General features: G+C 42.2%; 2 protein-coding genes across 5 annotated transcripts in view; one reads left to right on the top strand and one right to left on the bottom strand.

The window, feature by feature from the left end:
• EVA1C (eva-1 homolog C) overlaps positions 1-2,825 on the bottom strand; it is a 52,467-nt gene extending 49,642 nt beyond the window's left edge. Inside the window, exon 1 of one of the 3 annotated variants that reach the window (XM_060273615.1) lies at positions 2,196-2,825. In XM_060273615.1, coding sequence (XP_060129598.1) covers positions 2,196-2,325 — 130 coding nt within the window. In that variant the 5' untranslated portion in view covers positions 2,326-2,825. The remainder of the gene's footprint in view (positions 1-2,195) is intronic. The other 2 variants (XM_035115385.2, XM_035115384.2) reach the window with 2 other exon arrangements.
• Positions 2,826-8,806: 5,981 nt separating this feature from the next.
• URB1 (URB1 ribosome biogenesis homolog) overlaps positions 8,807-18,313 on the top strand; it is a 50,302-nt gene continuing 40,795 nt past the window's right edge. Inside the window, exons 1-9 of one of the 2 annotated variants that reach the window (XM_035114779.2) lie at positions 8,807-9,207; positions 10,486-10,625; positions 11,276-11,427; positions 12,646-12,778; positions 13,821-13,917; positions 14,552-14,637; positions 15,327-15,452; positions 16,279-16,409; positions 17,643-17,838. In XM_035114779.2, the coding sequence (XP_034970670.2) occupies positions 9,057-9,207; positions 10,486-10,625; positions 11,276-11,427; positions 12,646-12,778; positions 13,821-13,917; positions 14,552-14,637; positions 15,327-15,452; positions 16,279-16,409; positions 17,643-17,838 (1,212 nt within the window). In that variant the 5' untranslated portion in view covers positions 8,807-9,056. Of the gene's footprint in view, positions 9,208-10,378; positions 10,626-11,275; positions 11,428-12,645; positions 12,779-13,820; positions 13,918-14,551; positions 14,638-15,326; positions 15,453-16,278; positions 16,410-17,642; positions 17,839-18,313 lie in introns of both variants that reach the window. The other variant, XM_035114780.2, reaches the window with a different exon arrangement.

Genomic DNA, 18,313 nt, shown 5'->3' on the forward strand with positions numbered 1-18,313 from the left:
GGACCGAGCAACGGGAGCTCACCCCATTGCAGGGATTCGAATCGCCAACCTTCTGATCAGCAAGCCCTAGACTCTGTGGTTTAACCCACAGTGCCATCTGGGTCCCTTAGAACAATTGCTTAGAACAATGCTATTCACAATTTCAAGGTTTTATAATTCATAGAGCACATATACAAGATCATCAGTATGATGCTATTTCAGTCTAAATTAATTCAAAATAACAATTTATGCCTTGTTTCATATTTAGGTTTCTTAAGTTGGCTAGAGTTTTCATTCTGCACACAACAGCAAGTACTAAAATGGCATTCTTTGGTTCTGTGCTGGTGTGTTTGTTGGTTTTTAAAGCTTTCTGACTACTTTAGTTCTGAAGAGTTTTCAGCAGCAAATAATTCATACACCATGATCTTGTCTATATGTGCCCCTAGTCTGTGCTCCTGCAGATTATATCTTTCAGGACATTTACTTATGAATGTATCTTTCTTAAGCATGCATAGCAAATCTTTCAAAGCACATCCTCTACCCTTGATGAGCCATTGTAGTCTAGCCATGAACCTGTACCCACTTACAGTGATACTACCGTGTTTCCCCCTTTTTAAGACACCGTCTTATAACTTTTCCCCCCTCAAAAAACACAGGGTGGCTTACTTTCGGTGGGATGTCTTATTTTTTTATTACCGGTACGGGTTTTACGGTTCAGGGCGCTGGCTCAGGGCGCTGCTGGGCTGTCTTGAGTGCTCGGCGCTGCAGCAGCCCCCAGTTCCGGGTGGCGGGGTGGCAGGCGTCTTTGGCCGGGCCAGGCAGAGGCCGCTGGCTCATGCGCTCCGCCCGCCGCTGCAGGGCGCTCCAAGCTCCTTGGCCGGGCCAGGCAAGGAAGAAGCAGTGAGCCCAGCAGTGGCGGCAAGCACGGAAGTGGCAGGGATGGCGGTGGACGAGAAGGCAGAGCGCGGGGATGCAGCCAGCAAGGCGGGAGCGCGATCAGCTGTTAAGCGGAGCTCTTGGAGCGCCTCTTCATAGCTGATCGCGCTCCTGCAGTGCTGGCTACATGGGGTGACTCTGTGAGTGAAGGTGCCTGTGGAGGTTGGTTTCCGCGGCGCGGAAGTATGGCTTATTTTCGGGGTATGTCTTATATTTCTCAAATACTTAAAAACCCTGCCATGGCTTACTTTATGACTACGTATTAAAAAAGGGGAAACAGGGTATTCTAGGCTGCAGCCTTCCTTCCTGGCCTTGAGCTACCTAAAGCCTCACAAACACACGCCTAAGCAAGCAGCTGCACACCATATATCTGGCCATTTAATTCACTGCATCCCATCCCTATGGGCCTCATGTACCGGGGTTGGCACAAGCTCAGCTGTCAAAATGATGTAGGCAGCAATATTTGACAATGTGGGGGTTTTCTATACCACAGCAGCTAAGCATTCCAGAAAGTTCATCTTCATTCACAGCATACAGTCTACCAATGAAGCACATCCAGGACTCCCTTTTATAAAATGAAATGGGTCTTGGTTCAGGTTCAATGGGAATCCACCTACACTTCCAGTTCCATAGGTGTTGGTTGTGGGGATTAAACAGGGGGCAGAACATTGCCTATGGTAAGAGACATTGGATTCTCCAAGTAATGAGTATAGCAACCCTAGCTAATGTACAGCACCTGACAGCTTTGGGAATGGACTTCAAAAGCATTATCAGTTCAAGATCTTTAATGAAGTTGGTTTTTCTTGGAAATGTTTTGTGTTCATCTGGCAAAACCCTTTTATCTCTCTCTCTCTCTCTCTCTCTCTCTCTCTCTCTCTCTCTCTTCTCAATGAGATTGCAAAAAACAACAACCCTAAGCTGAGAACGGGTTTAAGTACTAAGCAATATATATCAATACTTTTGTATTAGAATTTATCTACCGTATCTTCCCTTCCCCTCAATAGAGCCTTAAGTAGTTGCACTATGGAGTAAAGTTTTACATACTGAATTCTGTGGAGGAGGAATCAGGTACCTGTTGAATTTCCTGTCTTAGCTAGAGAAAAAGGAAAACCATACAGTGTGCCTATATGCCAGCTGTTCAACCATCCAGCCCGTTTCAGAGGGAGACTCCCCTCCCTGGTCCTGCCCGCGCCCACCTGTTTGCTGGCCGCCCTGCCTGGCGATGCTGCTGAGATGGGGCTGGCCAGTAGCCCACCCGCCGCAGAGATTGTTGCCCTTACCTGAGAAGTCCGCCAGCGCCGCGATCTCTTTGGTCCAGACCAGGAGCAGGCAGGAGAGGAGGCTGAGCGGCAGCCTGAGCTCTACCTGGCGCCGGCTTGGATGCTGCCCAGCAGCCTCCAGTTCACTCATGGCGCGGAGGGAGGCCGGGGGGGGGGTCCCTGCAGCCCAAGTCGGTCACATGACGGCTCCGGCCCCGAGCCGAGAAAGAGAGACAGACAGAAAGAACGAAAGAAAGAGTGTGCGTCCCTGTCCTTCTTGGGAATGAGGACGCCGCCGCCCCCTCAGCGAGCGAAGGAAAGGGCAAGGCTCCTGAGTGACAGGGAAAGGGAAAAAGTCCCCGCGCAGCTTCTTTCCCTGAAGAGGAAGTCCCTCTCAGCGAGCACTGACTGGCCCCCGGCTGGAGAAGTGAAGTGCGTGTGAGGCGCTGAGTGTGTGTGTGTGTGTGTGTGTGTGAGAGAGAGAGAGAGAGAGAGAGAGAGCGAGCGAGCGAGAGAGAGCAGGGGTGGCAGCGAAAGGGAAGAGCCGCCGCTGGCACTGGCGTCGAAAAGCCAACGCCAGCCAGCCAGCCAGTCTCTGTGTGTGCAGACCACGCAGCACCTCCCAGCCCTCGTCCCGATTAGTATACATCACCTGCTCCCTCTCAGCCTCATTCCTGTCTGCTCTCTCTCTCTCCCCCCTCTCTGCTTTACCATTCCGGCCGCCCCTCAACTTCCCCCTTTTTCCCCTTTCCCCAAAAGTTTGCAAGATTAGCACGAAAGGCACTTAGCACAGCAGCTAATAAATAAAAGGAAAACGCCACAGCCATTCTGAGAACGGCTGCTGCTGCTGCTTTGCAAGCGAGGACCAGCATCTAGTAACTTTCACGTAGCAGACGCCGCCAATTAAAGCCTTCTGCGCCGAACGTCTAGTAGGGAGGTTATGGTTTTGGTACGCACGTGTGAATGTTGTTATAATTATTATTATGTTCTTAGCTGGTTTATCTTTATCAGCCTGGATAGCTCAGTTGGTTACCTTGACGGATTTGTTTAGGAAGGGCGCTGGGCGTAACTCCACTTGGAACTTGTTTCTGAGTAGCCTTATAGGATTATGTGGGAGTAGACTTGTTTCTGAGTAGACATGTATAGGATTGCATTGTGCACCAGCAAGCAGGTGAAAATGGAACTACTAGGGCTGCAATCCTTTCCCCATTAAACTTCTTGGTACGTTATGTATAAATTGCATTGCGCAAATGCTGGGTAGGAAGCACAGGAGAGTCACGTCATATTATTTCGCCTCCTAGTATCAATGTACACTCTCAGAACATGGTGCTGCTTTGTCACTCATGATGAAATAAAAACATTGACACAGCACTTCACAGTTGGTGGTGTAGAGTTTTTCCAATAGGGTGACATAGCTGCCAAGTTTTCCCTTTTCTCGTGAGGAAGCCTATTCAGCATAAGGGAAAATCCCTTAAAAAAAGGGATAACTTGGCAGCTATGTAGGGTGATGAAGGCTGTAGGGGGGGGGAAACATACTGTGTGAAGCAAGATGTATCTGCATTTCCCCAGGATACATACAAGCACAAACCATAATTTCTGCTCAAGAAAACAAAACAAAACCCTATACTCCCAGCTTTGAAAAGAAACTTAAATTCCTGTCATGAAAACATTTCTGTGCAAGAATTAATACACTTCAGGTATGTAGATTGTAACATGTAATGATCCTGCACCAGTGCAATTGCCATGATGGCGTTGGAGACTGCAGATGCAAGTGATGCTGAAGATACATTTGCACAGTTTACCAACATTTAATAAAGTACTGCAAGTTTGTACAACTATTCTTAATAGTTGCAATTAGTATTAGGCAAGTAGTATAGTATTCTGCAATTCTTCAGCACCTCTCAATATAGCCTCTAAATGCTTTGTGGGTTTTATTTGGTAATAGTTGGTGTGTATTTATAATGGTACCAGTGTATATTTTTACTTTAGTCCCTTCACGTCTTTCCCACATTGGTCTCTACAGCAACAACAGGGGCTGTAACTCCCCAATGATTTGACTTCACCCCAAAACACACTCCTCTATTGTCTCCAGGGTCAGACAGATGTCAACAGCAACCTCTGATGTCCATGTATTGAGTATGAGTATCTACAACTGAAAGGCTACACACATAGGTCTCTTTGCTACCAAGACCCCTGCATGATTGCTCTGCATGCAATTATGCCAGGCAAACACAATATTTTTCATTTCCCTTATCTCTTATTAAGTCTTAAAGCGGTTTTTAAATTCTGCAACTAAGTTTTTATGCAGTTTAAAATTTTCATTCCCAGTGAATTTTATATTGTGCTGTTGATGTTGGCCACCCTAAGAACTCTTAGGGCAGTCTATAAATGTTAATAAAAATAATAACCAGAATAGCAGTTTCATATTATGTCTGTGTTTTATTCTTTATTGCATTTATATTCCACCTTTCATCAGGGAGCTCAAGGTGGTGTACACAATACTTCCCATTTTATCCTCACAACAACCCTGCGAGGTAGGCTTAGAGACAATGACTAAGTCACGTAGTGAGGTCTAGGTAGAGATTTGAACCTGGGTCTCCCAGCTTCTAGTCTACTTTCTATACTACACTGGCTCTTTCTCAATCCCTTTCTCTCTTCCAACTTAAAACTCATGCCACATCATAGAATCGGAAGGCACCTCAGGGGTCATCTAGTCCAACCCTTGGCAATGCATGAATCTAAACTAAAACATCCATGACAGACGACCATCCAACCTTTGCTTGCTCAATATTAACACAAATGAAATTGATACTGTCTAGTTTTTTTTCTTTCTAAGGCAACAGTCAGAAAAACAAGAGGAACCTGAGAATGTAGATTATAGTACTGTAGATTATTGATAAGTTTACAGCCAGGCTCACCATAACTGTAATAGCACTTTAAGTTACTGAGGTCTATCACTACTTTTTAAAGATTGCTGTGCCTTCAACTCTCTTAAACATCTCAGTCTCTTCCTTTGTCTGATAAATTTCTGTTTGTCTGAATCCAATTACAGAAGTTTCTCACCAGTGAGACCATTTTAAAGTACTTTATTCCCTGCACTTTGACACCAAGTAAATCTTCCCCCCAAAAGTTTTAACGACTCAGCTGCCATTTTTGGCTCTGTTTCTATGGAAATGAATGTCATGGCTAGTTGAAACAAAGCAAGTAGTTTAAAATAATCACTATATGGTGGTTATTTAAAACAAGGCACCCCATGTTTGCAGACTCAGTCTCCGTTTCTATGGAAGTGGGAATAAACAAAGCATTCCAACACAACTTTTCTCATATATATATATATATATATATTCCAGAACTATTAACAAAAGTCCCACAAATTCTATTTTTCATATACATTACTGTATAAAATTAAAATTTCAAAAATTGCAGTGATCCTGTTCTTCATGCTCTTGCATGTTTCAACGAGGAAAAACAGATTTTCCTTTGGTTAAAGCTTTGAATTAATAATGTGGGATAGGGGGTTGTTCATTCTAGTTCTAAAAGTTAATTAATAGCACAATCCTAGGCATGTCTACTGTAAAGGACTGCGGCCTGGCTCAACTCTAGGATGGTTTTATTGAACTCAGTATAATTCAAGGTCCTAAATTAACTGTTTGCAACTGCTGTTACTAGAGCCTAACATTTCCCCTATGGTCTCCAGATGCTTTCTTTATTTTAATGAAGTAGCAATATGATATACATTAGCCTGCTGGCAGGTTTTATTTTATGTCTGATGTAGCTTCCTACAACATCAGATCCTTAGCAATCACATCTTAATTGTATTTCCTGCTGTACAAATAATCCTCTTATTTATTTTATGACGACAATATGTTGATGAAAGATTTTCACTATTTCTCCTGGAGGTTATTATTTTATTCACTTTTTCACTGCATTATATGAATATGATCCAACTAAGGTTTTAAGTCCTACTGAATTCAGTGGCAGACCTGTAACCAAAAATCAATAGAAATAAAAGTGCTTATTGTTGACTGGATTGTACTGTGTTAACATGCAGTGATGTTTTGGGAGTGCAGTGTCAAATCTTTTCTCTCTCTCTCTCCATTTTAAAACACATTAATAAAACACTATTAGAAAGTGTGTGTGTAACGTGTGTGCACATTATCCTTAGCATGATGCTTGTGTAATTTTTATCCAGGACTAGTAAAACAATCTATTGCTCTCCTATAAGTAGACTCAGGATTGCCTCGCTGTTGTGGTGGTGGTGGGATAGGCATGCTGGATTTATATAGCATAGGAATGCACAATCAGTAAGGAAATAAACCTAACTCCAATATTAGTAAACAAAAATAAAAAATAAAAAAGTTTACAAGATGCCATTGCTTGTGAATAAGTCCCTCATAACTAATGATGGGGTGAGGAATTGATTAGTTTTAATATAACATGTAAAGTGTATGGCCACTGCATTGTAAACGATACTACAACTGAATATACATTCTAGCTGGAGTAAGATTTACATTCACTTTGTATATCGACTTGATTGCAGAATCAAATTTAATACACTAATCTCCTAGACCAGGCATCCCCAAACTGCAGCCCTCCAGATGCTTTGGCCCACAGCTCCCATGATCCCTAGCTAACAGGACCAGTGGTCAGGGATGATGGGAATTGTGGTCCAAAACATCTGGAGGGCCACAGTTTGGTCATGCCTGTCCTAGACCCAGGATACAAAAAACAGACTAGCAGACCACACCTCTTAAATACTACTTGGAAAAAATATAAACACTGCTAGGTTCATAGACATGTTTCACAAGGAAGTAAATACGTGTAAGTAACTATAACCAACAATGGATGAAGAAGGGGAGAAACTTGAAATATGTAGCTCTCATTTACAAGGATTAATTTTACATTCTGCTCTCTTAGCAGTAAAATATTCAAAAGGTGTTTTGAGTATCATGCTTGCATGATAATTTAACCTTTTCAACTGTAATAAATCTCAAGGGAACACTTTAATCCAATAAACAGTTTAGAAATTGTGCTGAAGTGGAAGAGTGCTGCTTAGGGCTGTGCAGTGCAATCCTAAGCATGTCTAAACAGAAGCACATATCTGAGTTCAATGGGACTTATTCCATGGCAGCTGTGTTTATGACTGCAACCTTAGTTATTCTGAAACAATTAACATGAAATGTAAGGGTATGTTTTTGTGTAAATGGTGGGGTGGGGGAAAAACACTTTTGACTATGTATTCTCCTGGAGAATAGTGGGGCTGGAAGGGACCAAACATAAGAGCTCAGCTGGATCAAAACAAAGATTCGTCTAGCCAGAGTCTTGTTCCTCACAGCAGCAAGCAGCATCAGTCAGATGCTTATGAGAAGTTCATAACCAGGGTATAAGGGCAATAGCACTCTCCTGCTGCTATTTCTCAGCAACTGGTATTGAGAGGCATACTGCCTCTGATTCTGAAAGAAGTATATACCGTAACCTTCATGCCTAGCAGTTATTGACCTTCCACAAATCTGTCAGCCTTGTTTTAAAGATGTCCTAACTGGTGGCCATCACATCTTCGGCTGGCTAATTCATTTCACTATGCCAGGGTTGGGGAGCCTTTGGCTGTCCAGATGATGGTGAACTTCAATTCCCATCAGCCCCAGTAAGCATGGCCAATGGCCAGGGATGATGTGAGCTGTAGTTTAGCAACATTTGGAGGAGTATGGGTTCTCAATCTCCACTTTCTTTTTTACATTTCTGCTAGCATGGAAGTTTTTTTACTTTATCAGACATAATGCAGCAAGATAAAAATAACAAAATACTACTAGTGATGGAATACTAAATGCAAAACCATATGCCCAGACAACAAGGAAAACAAATGTGGGCAGGAGAGAGCACACATAAAGGTAAAGAAAACCCATTTGCCACCTCACTCCGCTAACAGCAGCATTTATATGTGGCAATCTAATGCTTCTAGAAACATATAGAGCTCCACTTGGAAGAGCTTAGGCAAACATTTGAGAAATCATGATAAACGAAAAGCACACAGCAGCAGTAGGTGAGCCTCTAAGTTACCACTGTGTTCTTAAAATATAAACAACTACGGTTGCCAGACAGAGAAAAAACAGGCACCGGTGCATGAAAGCGTATCACTGAAGGCCAGAGTTGACAAAAGTAGCAAGAAAATTCTTCAAAAGTAGCAGAAAGTCAGATGGCATATGACATTCACGCTGACACCACTAGCCTCCAAGAAATCCCCGCTATGAATCTCTTTCGATCGTAACAGCGGATAAGCTTCGGAAGTAGAAATGCTGATAAGCTTCGGAAGTAGAAACACTTGCCAGAGAAAAGACAAAAACAAACCAATGCTATGCTACTCTAACTTAGTGTGCAGAATTGAATTTTTTTGCGCATCCTAATTTAAGATTTCTAGGTTCGGTGGGCCCCCTAGAGCGTGCGCGCCCTCGTGCACCGCTCACTTCAAATGGCAGCAACCAGCGAAAAAGCCTCTATGGCAGGACAGGGGAACGTGTTGCGCTTCTCCCGAGGCAGATCTCTTGCACCCACCACCCCTGGCAGCCGCTGGAGTCCGAAGACATCGGACGGGGGCGACACAAGAAGCAGAACAGAGAGGGAGCTGGGATGGTGGCTGCATCTGAAGAAGCAGAAGGGGCCGCTGTCGGTTTCGGTCTCTTGGTCCCTGGACTGCGAAGGACTCCTTTCAGTGGCTTCCTCTGAAGCTCCCAAAACGGCCTAAGGCGGAACCTTCATCTCGCTTGCCAGTTTCCGGGGGTAAGAACAGCCGACGGACCGCTTCCGGCTGCCGCGAAGAGCAGCGAGGCAAAGTCGGGCTTCCATCTCTTCGCCCCGCTCGACGGCTGGCCGCGGTTGCTCCTGGTCATGGGCGCCAAGCGGAAAAGCCCGGCTTCGGCCAAGCGGCAGGAGAAGGAGAAGCCGTCGCCGCCTAAGCGGGCCCGCAGCAGCGAGGCCGCGGAACTCACCGGGACCCAGTTCAAGTCCACGTTGCGCGACCCCAGCGCCGCCATGAAGGGTAAGGGCGAGGCAGCGGCTGCTTTCCCCACGTGTTCGCCACATCGGTTGCTTGTCCTCCGCCGCTCCTTTTCCGAAACGCTTCCCCCCACTCCCCCCCCCCTGGGGGCCAAAGCACTGCGAATCCGTGTCTGGGCAAGGGCCAAGCAGCTATCCTTGGGCAATAGCGTAGCCTACACTTTCCCCACCACCCGGATTTTTTCCCCCTTTGTTGCTGATTTATATAGCCAAGTACTGCTTCGCCACCCCAGTGAGTTACATGGCTCAGTTTTCCACCAAAATTGGATGCTCAGTAATTAACTTTAACCGCTCCGTCGAGGAAGATGCAGGTCGCAGAGATCCACCCCCCCCCCGCAACCCTTGTCCATCAGAATAGCCCTTTTTGAAAGAAAAGAGCAGCAATCGGCTGATGCGTAGGGGATTAGTTATTTCAAACAGTTTTTTCTCTATTTATGCAGTTAGTTCAAGTGGTTCCCTTGTTGCAAGTTCATGATTGCAGATTCATTAAAGGCAACAGAGTTTTGTGGCACCTTATAGACTCAGCACATTTATTATGGGATGGTTTAGTAGTGCCTGCTTCATCACATGCATGAAATGTACCGTAATCCTCTGTTGGTATGTATTTACAGTAAGGTCTAAAAGGGTAAATGTAAACGTTTGAGTTAAATGGCAATGCTGTGTAAAAAGTACAGCCCGTAACAATCCCATTTTAGCTTAAATACAGCTAAAATCATTTTAGCTGTATATCTGCATATTGATTAATGCAGAGCACAAAATGGGACTGATTGTTTATATATCACACTAGAAGTGCACAGTTGCAGGGGGTAGAAAGTTTGCAAGATGTCCCCAGGTAGGGAAGCTTGTCAACATAAAAAAAGAGAGACTCTTAATCTCAGTGTCATGGGGTTGGACTAGATGATCCTCATGGTCCTTTCCTACTCTACAATTCTATGATTCAATGATTTTATTTATAATATTTAAATCTTCAGATTTACCCAGGTCATACAGACTCCTAGTTCATGCTCCAACTTTGTTATGGTGTACTATTACAAATTTATTTCCCACTTTGTTACTGTTGCACCATTTGTTGGTCGGTCTGCACCTGTGTTCTGTTCCCAGAGGTTGCATTGACAAGGTATTAATGCCAGCAATTTGTTGGTGGTTGTTTCTAGGTACATAGGAAGCTGCCTTCTTTAGCTGGTTGATCTTGGCTATACTGAACAGCAGCATCTCTCAAGGATTTCGGGCAAGTGTTGAATAAGTCCTTGATTTGTTCCAGGTTTGGAAACATTCATATCAAGAGCGAAATCATTACCATCAGCAGAACAGTATGATGTTGTAGAGGGATACATAAAAGTTTCAGTTGAGTGTGCAGAAATTTTAAAACTTCTGGATGGTGAAAGGCGGGCTGAAAGTGAGGTCAGTATTTTGTTTGTTGCATTTAGCATTCTATGATGAGTTGTTTATACAGTGAACAAGTGCTGATTGGTAACATAAAGCAATAAGGAATAAACGTTCCACTGGAACCTTCACACAGTTAAATTAACGTTTATTGTTTGTCAAGTATTTCACAGATTGAAACACTTAAAATGATAATTTTATTTGTCCTCACAATAAGTCTGTGAAATATTTCCTTCATATTTTCATCTTGTAAGATTTGTAGCCCTGCACGTTTGTGATGTGCACTGTTGTTCCATCTTCCTTTGAAATTGTGTGTTGGCTGCAAGCATTTTGTTGCACTACAGGACTGGAGCATTGGCTTGGAAATTTTGGCTTACTTTTACAGAAATTGTCTCCTTGAAGACCTTATTTAGCAAAGATTGGGTCCACAATTCATTTGTAATATTTCTTTGCTTTCTTCTTGGTATTCTGATTTAGAGATTATCATTGTAGGAGGGAGCGGTAAGCACTTGCTATATTTTTACATTTGGAAGCTTCCTTTATTGTTAGATGTTATATTTTATTTAGGATGATGACTTCTCAAGTTCTACTAATATTTGCTGCTTTTCCCACCCACCCACCCACCCACCCCAATGAACAAAGTATAATAAAGTATTTAAATGTTGCAGATGCTGCTAATCTTTCAAGCTCTAGAAAGCATTTTGCTGCGAACAGCGAGTGATTTGTCCCACTTCAGTGTGGTGGGGATGAACATAGTAAAGAAGCTGATCAATAGCTACATGAGATTGATCTATGCTGCTCTGTATTCTGAGAGTCACAGGTAAGTTCATTGCAAACCAAAGGACATATATAACTGTCTAAAACTTTAATAAAACAATATTTCCATTGATCAGGATCATGCCACTTTAATCCTGAGAACAGATCTTGGAATGGTACACAAAGTACTCTTTGTACTTGATTTAGGAAAATAATTTGCCATGACCTTCCTCCTTTCTTTTTGCTTCCATGTTTGTTTATTTATTTATTTATTTGACACTTATACTCCACCAGCATAGATTTAAAGCATAGTTACAAAAATGTGGTGGCACATTTTTTAAAATTCAAAATATAATGTGCAGCATCCATTACAGAGTGCAGGGGTCCACTATAAAAAAGACGCATCAACAGGAAGAAAAGTGTAAAAATGACAGTTACTCACATCAACTGCATGTGTTTAAAATTGTTGGTAGGACCTGGCCATACTCATGGATATTAACATAAGTGACAAAATTATACCAAATTAAAATAAACTTACCACTTTTATGTACTCTGTTTGTGAGTCAATATTCTAATAATGCAATATCCTACACTTTTGTATACCAGAATTCTCTCTCCAGAATCTTGCAATAGTTATTCTGGTACAGGCTTCCTCAACCTTGGCCCTCCAGATGTTTTGAGACTACAATTCCCAGCATCCCTGACTGTTGGTCCTGCTAGCTAGGGATCATGAGAGTTGTAGGCCAAAATCATCTGGAGGGGCCGAGGTTGAGGAAGCCTGGTCTGGTAAGTGACTGACCAGGTCCCTGCTATACGGAATAAATTCGTCCTCTGTAAAGAAACTTACAAGGGCTAATTGTGGGGATGGCATTATTTTGTTAAGGTTAAATATTAAGGTTTTCAGGCAAACACTTCAGTCTGGGATGTGGCTCGGCATTTCTAATGATAGGGCCAGCCTTGGAATCATAATTTAACAGGGTTTAGCCTGTTAAAGAAGTGGCCTGTATAATATTCTATCATTTGTCTTAAAAGTGCTGAAACAAAAAATATAGAGCATTTTATCCAGAAAAGTTTCCCATTGCCACAAGGATGTTGGCTTTCACAATGGGAATTTCTCTCTCCCCTCCACAAATCTGCCGTTTAGTGGTGATGTGCTAGGTATCTGCCGCTCTTAGCTGGCATAATTCAAACCTGCCTATTTTTATTTCAAAGGTGTCAGTTCTTTATTTTTCATTGACTGGTTTGCCTGTGTACTGTTCCTTCTCCTGTGTTGTTTATATAGACTGTCTCGCCAGTGCCTCATCTTGCTGTCTGCAATGGTGTCACAGGGGCCAGATGCTGCAAGGGATGTCTACAGCCACTTTGATTTCAATAATAAGTTCCTTCCTAGTTTAGTGAAGAGGAGAGATTATAAGGTAAGAGGAGGAAATATGCAGTGAGTGTAAGTAATGGCTTAACCGTATTTGTTTTTTGTGGTGTGAAAAGTAAAGCTAGAATTGGGGGTGGGGATACCTAAGTCTCTTTCAATATCATGTGCACAGCATCATTGATCTGGATTGTTTTATTGCTTCAAACTGTCACCGATCTACAGGGGAAACATTTTTCGATTATTTACTTAGGGTTTTTTTGGGGGGGGAAATACATGATTTTACTAAATCATTTTGGGGGGCTTTTGTATGAAATAGCACCTATGTTTTGAATGACATGGATTTAACTGTCAGGTTTCCCCCCTCCCCCCTCATGTGAGGGCTGTTTTACGCAAATGCCTTCTTGCATAAAAATGATGTAACAAAGTCACCCTGTGAGAGTTTCACAGCAAGCAAGCTCATATGCACACAAACACAATCATGTGTGACTCAAGCTGTGGTTTCCTTCCAAAGTTGAGTAAAAGCACATTGTACAGTTTTCCTAGGATTATGCTACTGTAAAATGCAGGTGTGCATGGAAGTGCAACATGTTTGTTTGCTGTTCCACACCAGAATTCTGCTGATAAAAACAGGGACATCAAGAAGATGTGTTAGCTTCCCATGTATAGGAAGCTTTTGCGTATGTTATATTCATTCATATGACTGGTGAACCGCCTCTTCTGTTGTTCTTGCATTGTTCCAGATACATAAAAAGACATTGTTCATCTTCCTCCCATGTTTAATGCATAAATAATCCTGGGCCCTTGGGCTTTTGGCTGCTTTTGTTTTATGTAAATGTGAGGAAGCTACAACAGCAGAAGTTGTTACACATATCAAGGCTCTTGTGCAAACCAAGGGCCTAAGTTTCTGATGGAGTGCACCTAACAAAATATGATAAACTTACAAATGGTTCTGCTAGTTAAAAGACTCTGAACTGTTTAAAATTGCAGTCACTCTTTTAAATATATATTAAGTCCCTCATTTTACAATTGCTGTAGTGAGGTGGCATTTCGGTTTATAAGTTGCTGAATGTCTCTTAACATTTATTTAGGGCAAGCCTGATGTTCGTATGGCATATATCCAGTATGCTGTTTCTTTTTTAATTGCTGGTGACAACACAATCCTTGTCCACATTCTGGAGTTAAAAGGTATATTATAAATATTGTTTCTTAAAGGCATTAATATCTCTCTCTTATTTGTGAAGTGAGATGTCCGTGTTTGGATGGTATGAGTACCTAAATTCATTGGATACAAGCTTTAGGAAGGAGCAGTTCACTTTCATTTGCCTGTGAGTTCTTTGCACAAGGCATTTAGCTGTCAAGATATAATGGGAGAACTTAGCGAAACCTCTGTGCTCTTCGCATAGTATTGATAGAGGAAGACTGAGATTTAAAGAACCCTTTGCTCATGTTTTTGAGTAAGTGGCTGAGTTTAATGAGAGCAAGATTCCCTTACTGTTCTATCCCAGCAAAGGAAAGTTAAAGTGCTTTGCCAGTGTCTTAGCTCTGGAGAAACTTGAGTCTTTGGATTGGGGACAATGTTATGGGCCAGATTTCCCCTGCTCCCCCATAGTCGGTCATCCTTACTGTGTAGATAATGTAGGGTTCAGAATTCAGCTACCCTCTTCCATGGTACAAGTTCATTGTTTATTCTGAGTCCATTCACCTTGTAGACCAAAGCACTCTGTTAAACACCAGTGGCAACACTTGATAAAATTGATTTCATTTTAAAAATGCTTTCCATCTTCCAATTATGTTTTTAACATTTTTAAATGGTTTGTAGATTTCATCCCAGATATTTTCCGAACTGGTTTGAAGGAAGATAGAATTTCTTCAGTTAGCCTTCTACTTTCCACACTGGCAACTAAGGTATGATCTTGAAATGACTTTACTCTTTATATCTTATTTGCTGAAAATAACTCTGCTGTGGTTTTCCAAAGACTCTTCAATTACCAATCCCTTAATGTTTGGCTACAGTTTAGATCGTGTCAGCATTTCTGTTATGAGCTTTTGCTTGATCATAAAATATTCCCTGAGAGTTAGAGCCTGTAATTTGCTGAGCTTTTAAACAAACAAGAAAATAGTATTTCAAAGCAACTGTTAGGAAGTTTTAAATCTTTTATACATCCTGTAAAAATAACTAGATTCTTCCGACTTCCTTTTAAAACTTCAATTTCTGGGGGCAAGGGCAGCTGTTTCAGTTTGCTGCAGGAAAAACAACAGTATTTTGGAATCTTAAAGACTTAACAAAATCAAGAGTTCATCTTGCAGTGTGGTATAAGCAATCATATACCAGAAATGCCACTCTGCAGTCTTCCTAGGACAAACAGGTTACTCTAAAAATAAAACAAATGTACAGAAAGGGCAGTGTTTAGAAATGCACGGGAGAACATTTCAGTCTTTCTTGCTTAATGACCTTAAACTTGACCATTCTTGAACAAAGGAATTTCAAAGGTAGGCTCTAGCCTGAAAATGCGGAATTATAAATTTATCAAGATAAAATATGGTTTTCTTCAGCCTTGTAGTTGAAATTTGAGTATGTGTTGTATTTTTTCTAGGTGGTTCACAATAAAAATCTTAGCAAGACCCAGAAAGTGCGTTTTTTTACTGTAGAGGTATTGAACCACATTGCCTCACTCTACCGCTGGAATGGAATTATTGACGTCAGCACAGAAGATGTCTCGGTACAGCAGTTTCTTCTCATCTTTTTCTATTTCACTTCACTGTTTAACCTCAGCAGAAAGGGTTTTGCCTTTATACTAACCCAAGAAAAAAGAGGAAAGCTATATCTGGCCCTGTATAGTAAAACAATATTTATTTTGCCTAGAATAAGGATTATTATTATTGTAATAATAATAATAATAATAATAATAATAATAATAATAATAATTTACCGGTATTATATATACCTCACCCACCTGGCTGGGTTTCCCCAGCCACTCTTTGTTATTATTACCCACCCTGCCCCAGCAGGTCTGAGGGGGGCTGGCAGAAATTCAAAATGGGATGGGAGTTGGGAGTTCAAAACATTTGCAAGGCACCAGGTTGGGGAAGGTTAGTATGTACAGCTGAAAACAGCAAAGGAAGTGAGGAAGAAAAGTCTTCTCTGATCCTTCCTAAACCAGCTTATGGACATTTAACAGACAGTGTCTTCAGCTTTTTACAGTGTCCCACAATTCACTTTTTTCTCCTCTGAGAATCTGCTGGTTGCTGCTAGGTCTTGGGACTCCATTTTTCATGTGCTACTTATAAATGCCATCTTCTCCTGCCCCTCAAATTTGACTTCCCAGCCAAAGGGAAGGTTGATTTGTATTCCCCATTGCTCATCTCTGACTGATGGCAGCCGTCCTGGTATCAGGCAGAGGCCCTCCCCATCACTTGCTCTCCGATCCTGGATATGCCAGGTACTGCATTTGGGACCTTCTGAAGCATGGAAAGCATGTGCTCTGCCACTGAGCTATGGTCAAATAAACAAATTCTAGTAAACATTGATCTTTGTGCTCTACACAGGCTACTCAGGATCCTGACGAGGCAGGAAAGATCCTAGTGAGGAAACTTGTCCATGATTTTTTACTGGATCTCTGCTGTTCTCTGAAACATGGCATTAACTTTTATGATCCGAGCCTTGGCACATCAGGAAGGTAAAGTATCCCAGTTACTTTGGTGGTTGAAAATAGTCCCGTCAGCTATTCTCTGTTTAAATCAAAGATTCTCATAGTTTCAACAGGACCAGCCAAATGTACAAAAATTGCTTTGGTTTTGTACGTGGACTGCAGGTCTTCCCCACCGTGGGACTGAGACTTGTCAGGAACTTGAGGAAATGAAGAAAGATAGAATTGGAAGGGCAGCCAGGAAGCTACCCCAAACCCCAGAATGTTTCCTAGTCCATTGCATCAGGGGTGGGAGTAGATTTGGGGTGTAGGACCACAGCCAGTCCCAAACCGTGATTCTGGATGAGGCAGAAACATTGACAATTGTTATGTCATCTCCTTTTTAAAGGAAGGCCACAGGGGGGAGCCCCAACACTCCACAGCTCCCAGAAGGCAAGGCTGAACAAAATACTTCAAGTATTTTTAGTGAGAAGCCTAAACAGACCTTTAAAAAACATAATATGGTTTCCCTTAGGGAGTTGTTGCCATCATATGATATAGGCTGCTTAGCTGAAAGTTCTGTGAAGCATTGGCCTTTGCTTGTGAAACGATTGGTCTACATCAGGCATCCCCAAACTGCAGCCCTCCAGATGTTTTGGCCTACAACTCCCATGATCCCTAGCTAACAGGACCAGTGGTCAGGGATGATGGGAATTGTAGTCCACAACATCTGGAGGGCCGAAGTTTGGGGATGCCTCACCTAGGCTATCATTCCTCCCATCCCACCTTCTGCTTAAATTCTCAGCTGGTACTGTTTCTTGCAAATGAAATTGAAACAATTATGTGCCAATTATGTGCTATCTAAAGTGTCTAAATTAGATTACAATTCTGTGATTTCAGTATATTACAGAATTATTTTGGGTTCTCTCTGTCAAAAGTAAACTGAGCAGAATTTAGAGCCTTATTTACCATCTTGCCTGCACCCAAAGAGCCACTTTACTAATTCCATACACCCAAGGGAGCTTAGTAGGGGTGCTGTTTTGTTTGTCTAATAGCAGTTTTTTTCCGTTTATGGCACACCTCTTTTAAAACTGAGGACTATTACAAGAGCAGTTTGTGAATAGATGGGGTCAAAGTGGAGAGGGGAGAGTCAGATTCCACTGGGCATGCTCAAGACCCCCTTGCACATGCCTAGAGCAGCTGTTTGGATCCTGAACATTTGTTTCTACTGTATGGTGGCATATGCTACCATAGTGATTGTTTTTCAAAATCTTTCTTTACTAGAGGAGGGAATTTGGTTCTTCTGCGCTTTCTCGTGAATCTAAAGACTGCTGCAGAAGATGAGATGGTTGCTGATCTTGCGGTGAACATATTCAAAGTGTGCCCAGATTTACTGAACAGATACTTTAAGGAGTCCCAGTATTCTTTTGTTCCCAGGCTAAAATCAGCTTGGCTAGACAATATGAAATTGCTGAGGAAGGTAAGAATTTTATGAAAAGTATACCCTTTGTACATGAAAATAACATTTACCAACTTTTTTGCTGTGTTAGGATCACAGTAAACATCTTTATTTCCTCCCTTGTAGTTAAATTTGATGGGGAAGTAGCAAAGAGACTCATTTTGGTTAAGGGCCTGTTTGTGCATTTCTTACTGTGGAGAAATCACAACAAAGTTAGACCACTGGGTTGGGTTGCTCTTCTCCCACACCTCACCATGTGAGTAAATAATGTCTATCTTTACTATTTACAGGTAGGTAGCCGTGTTGGTCTGACGTAGTTGAAACAAAATTTTAAAAATCCTTCCAGTAGCACCTTAAAGGTAAAGGGACCCCTGACCATTAAGTCCAGTTGTGACCGACCCTGGGGGTGCGGCGCTCATCTCACGATATTGGCCGAGGGAGCCGGCGTACAGCTTCCAGGACATGTGGCCAGCATGACAAAGCTGTTTTCTGGCGA

This window comes from Zootoca vivipara, chromosome 4 (assembly GCF_963506605.1).
Source record: "Zootoca vivipara chromosome 4, rZooViv1.1, whole genome shotgun sequence".
In the NCBI taxonomy this organism is placed as follows: Eukaryota; Metazoa; Chordata; class Lepidosauria; order Squamata; family Lacertidae; genus Zootoca; species Zootoca vivipara.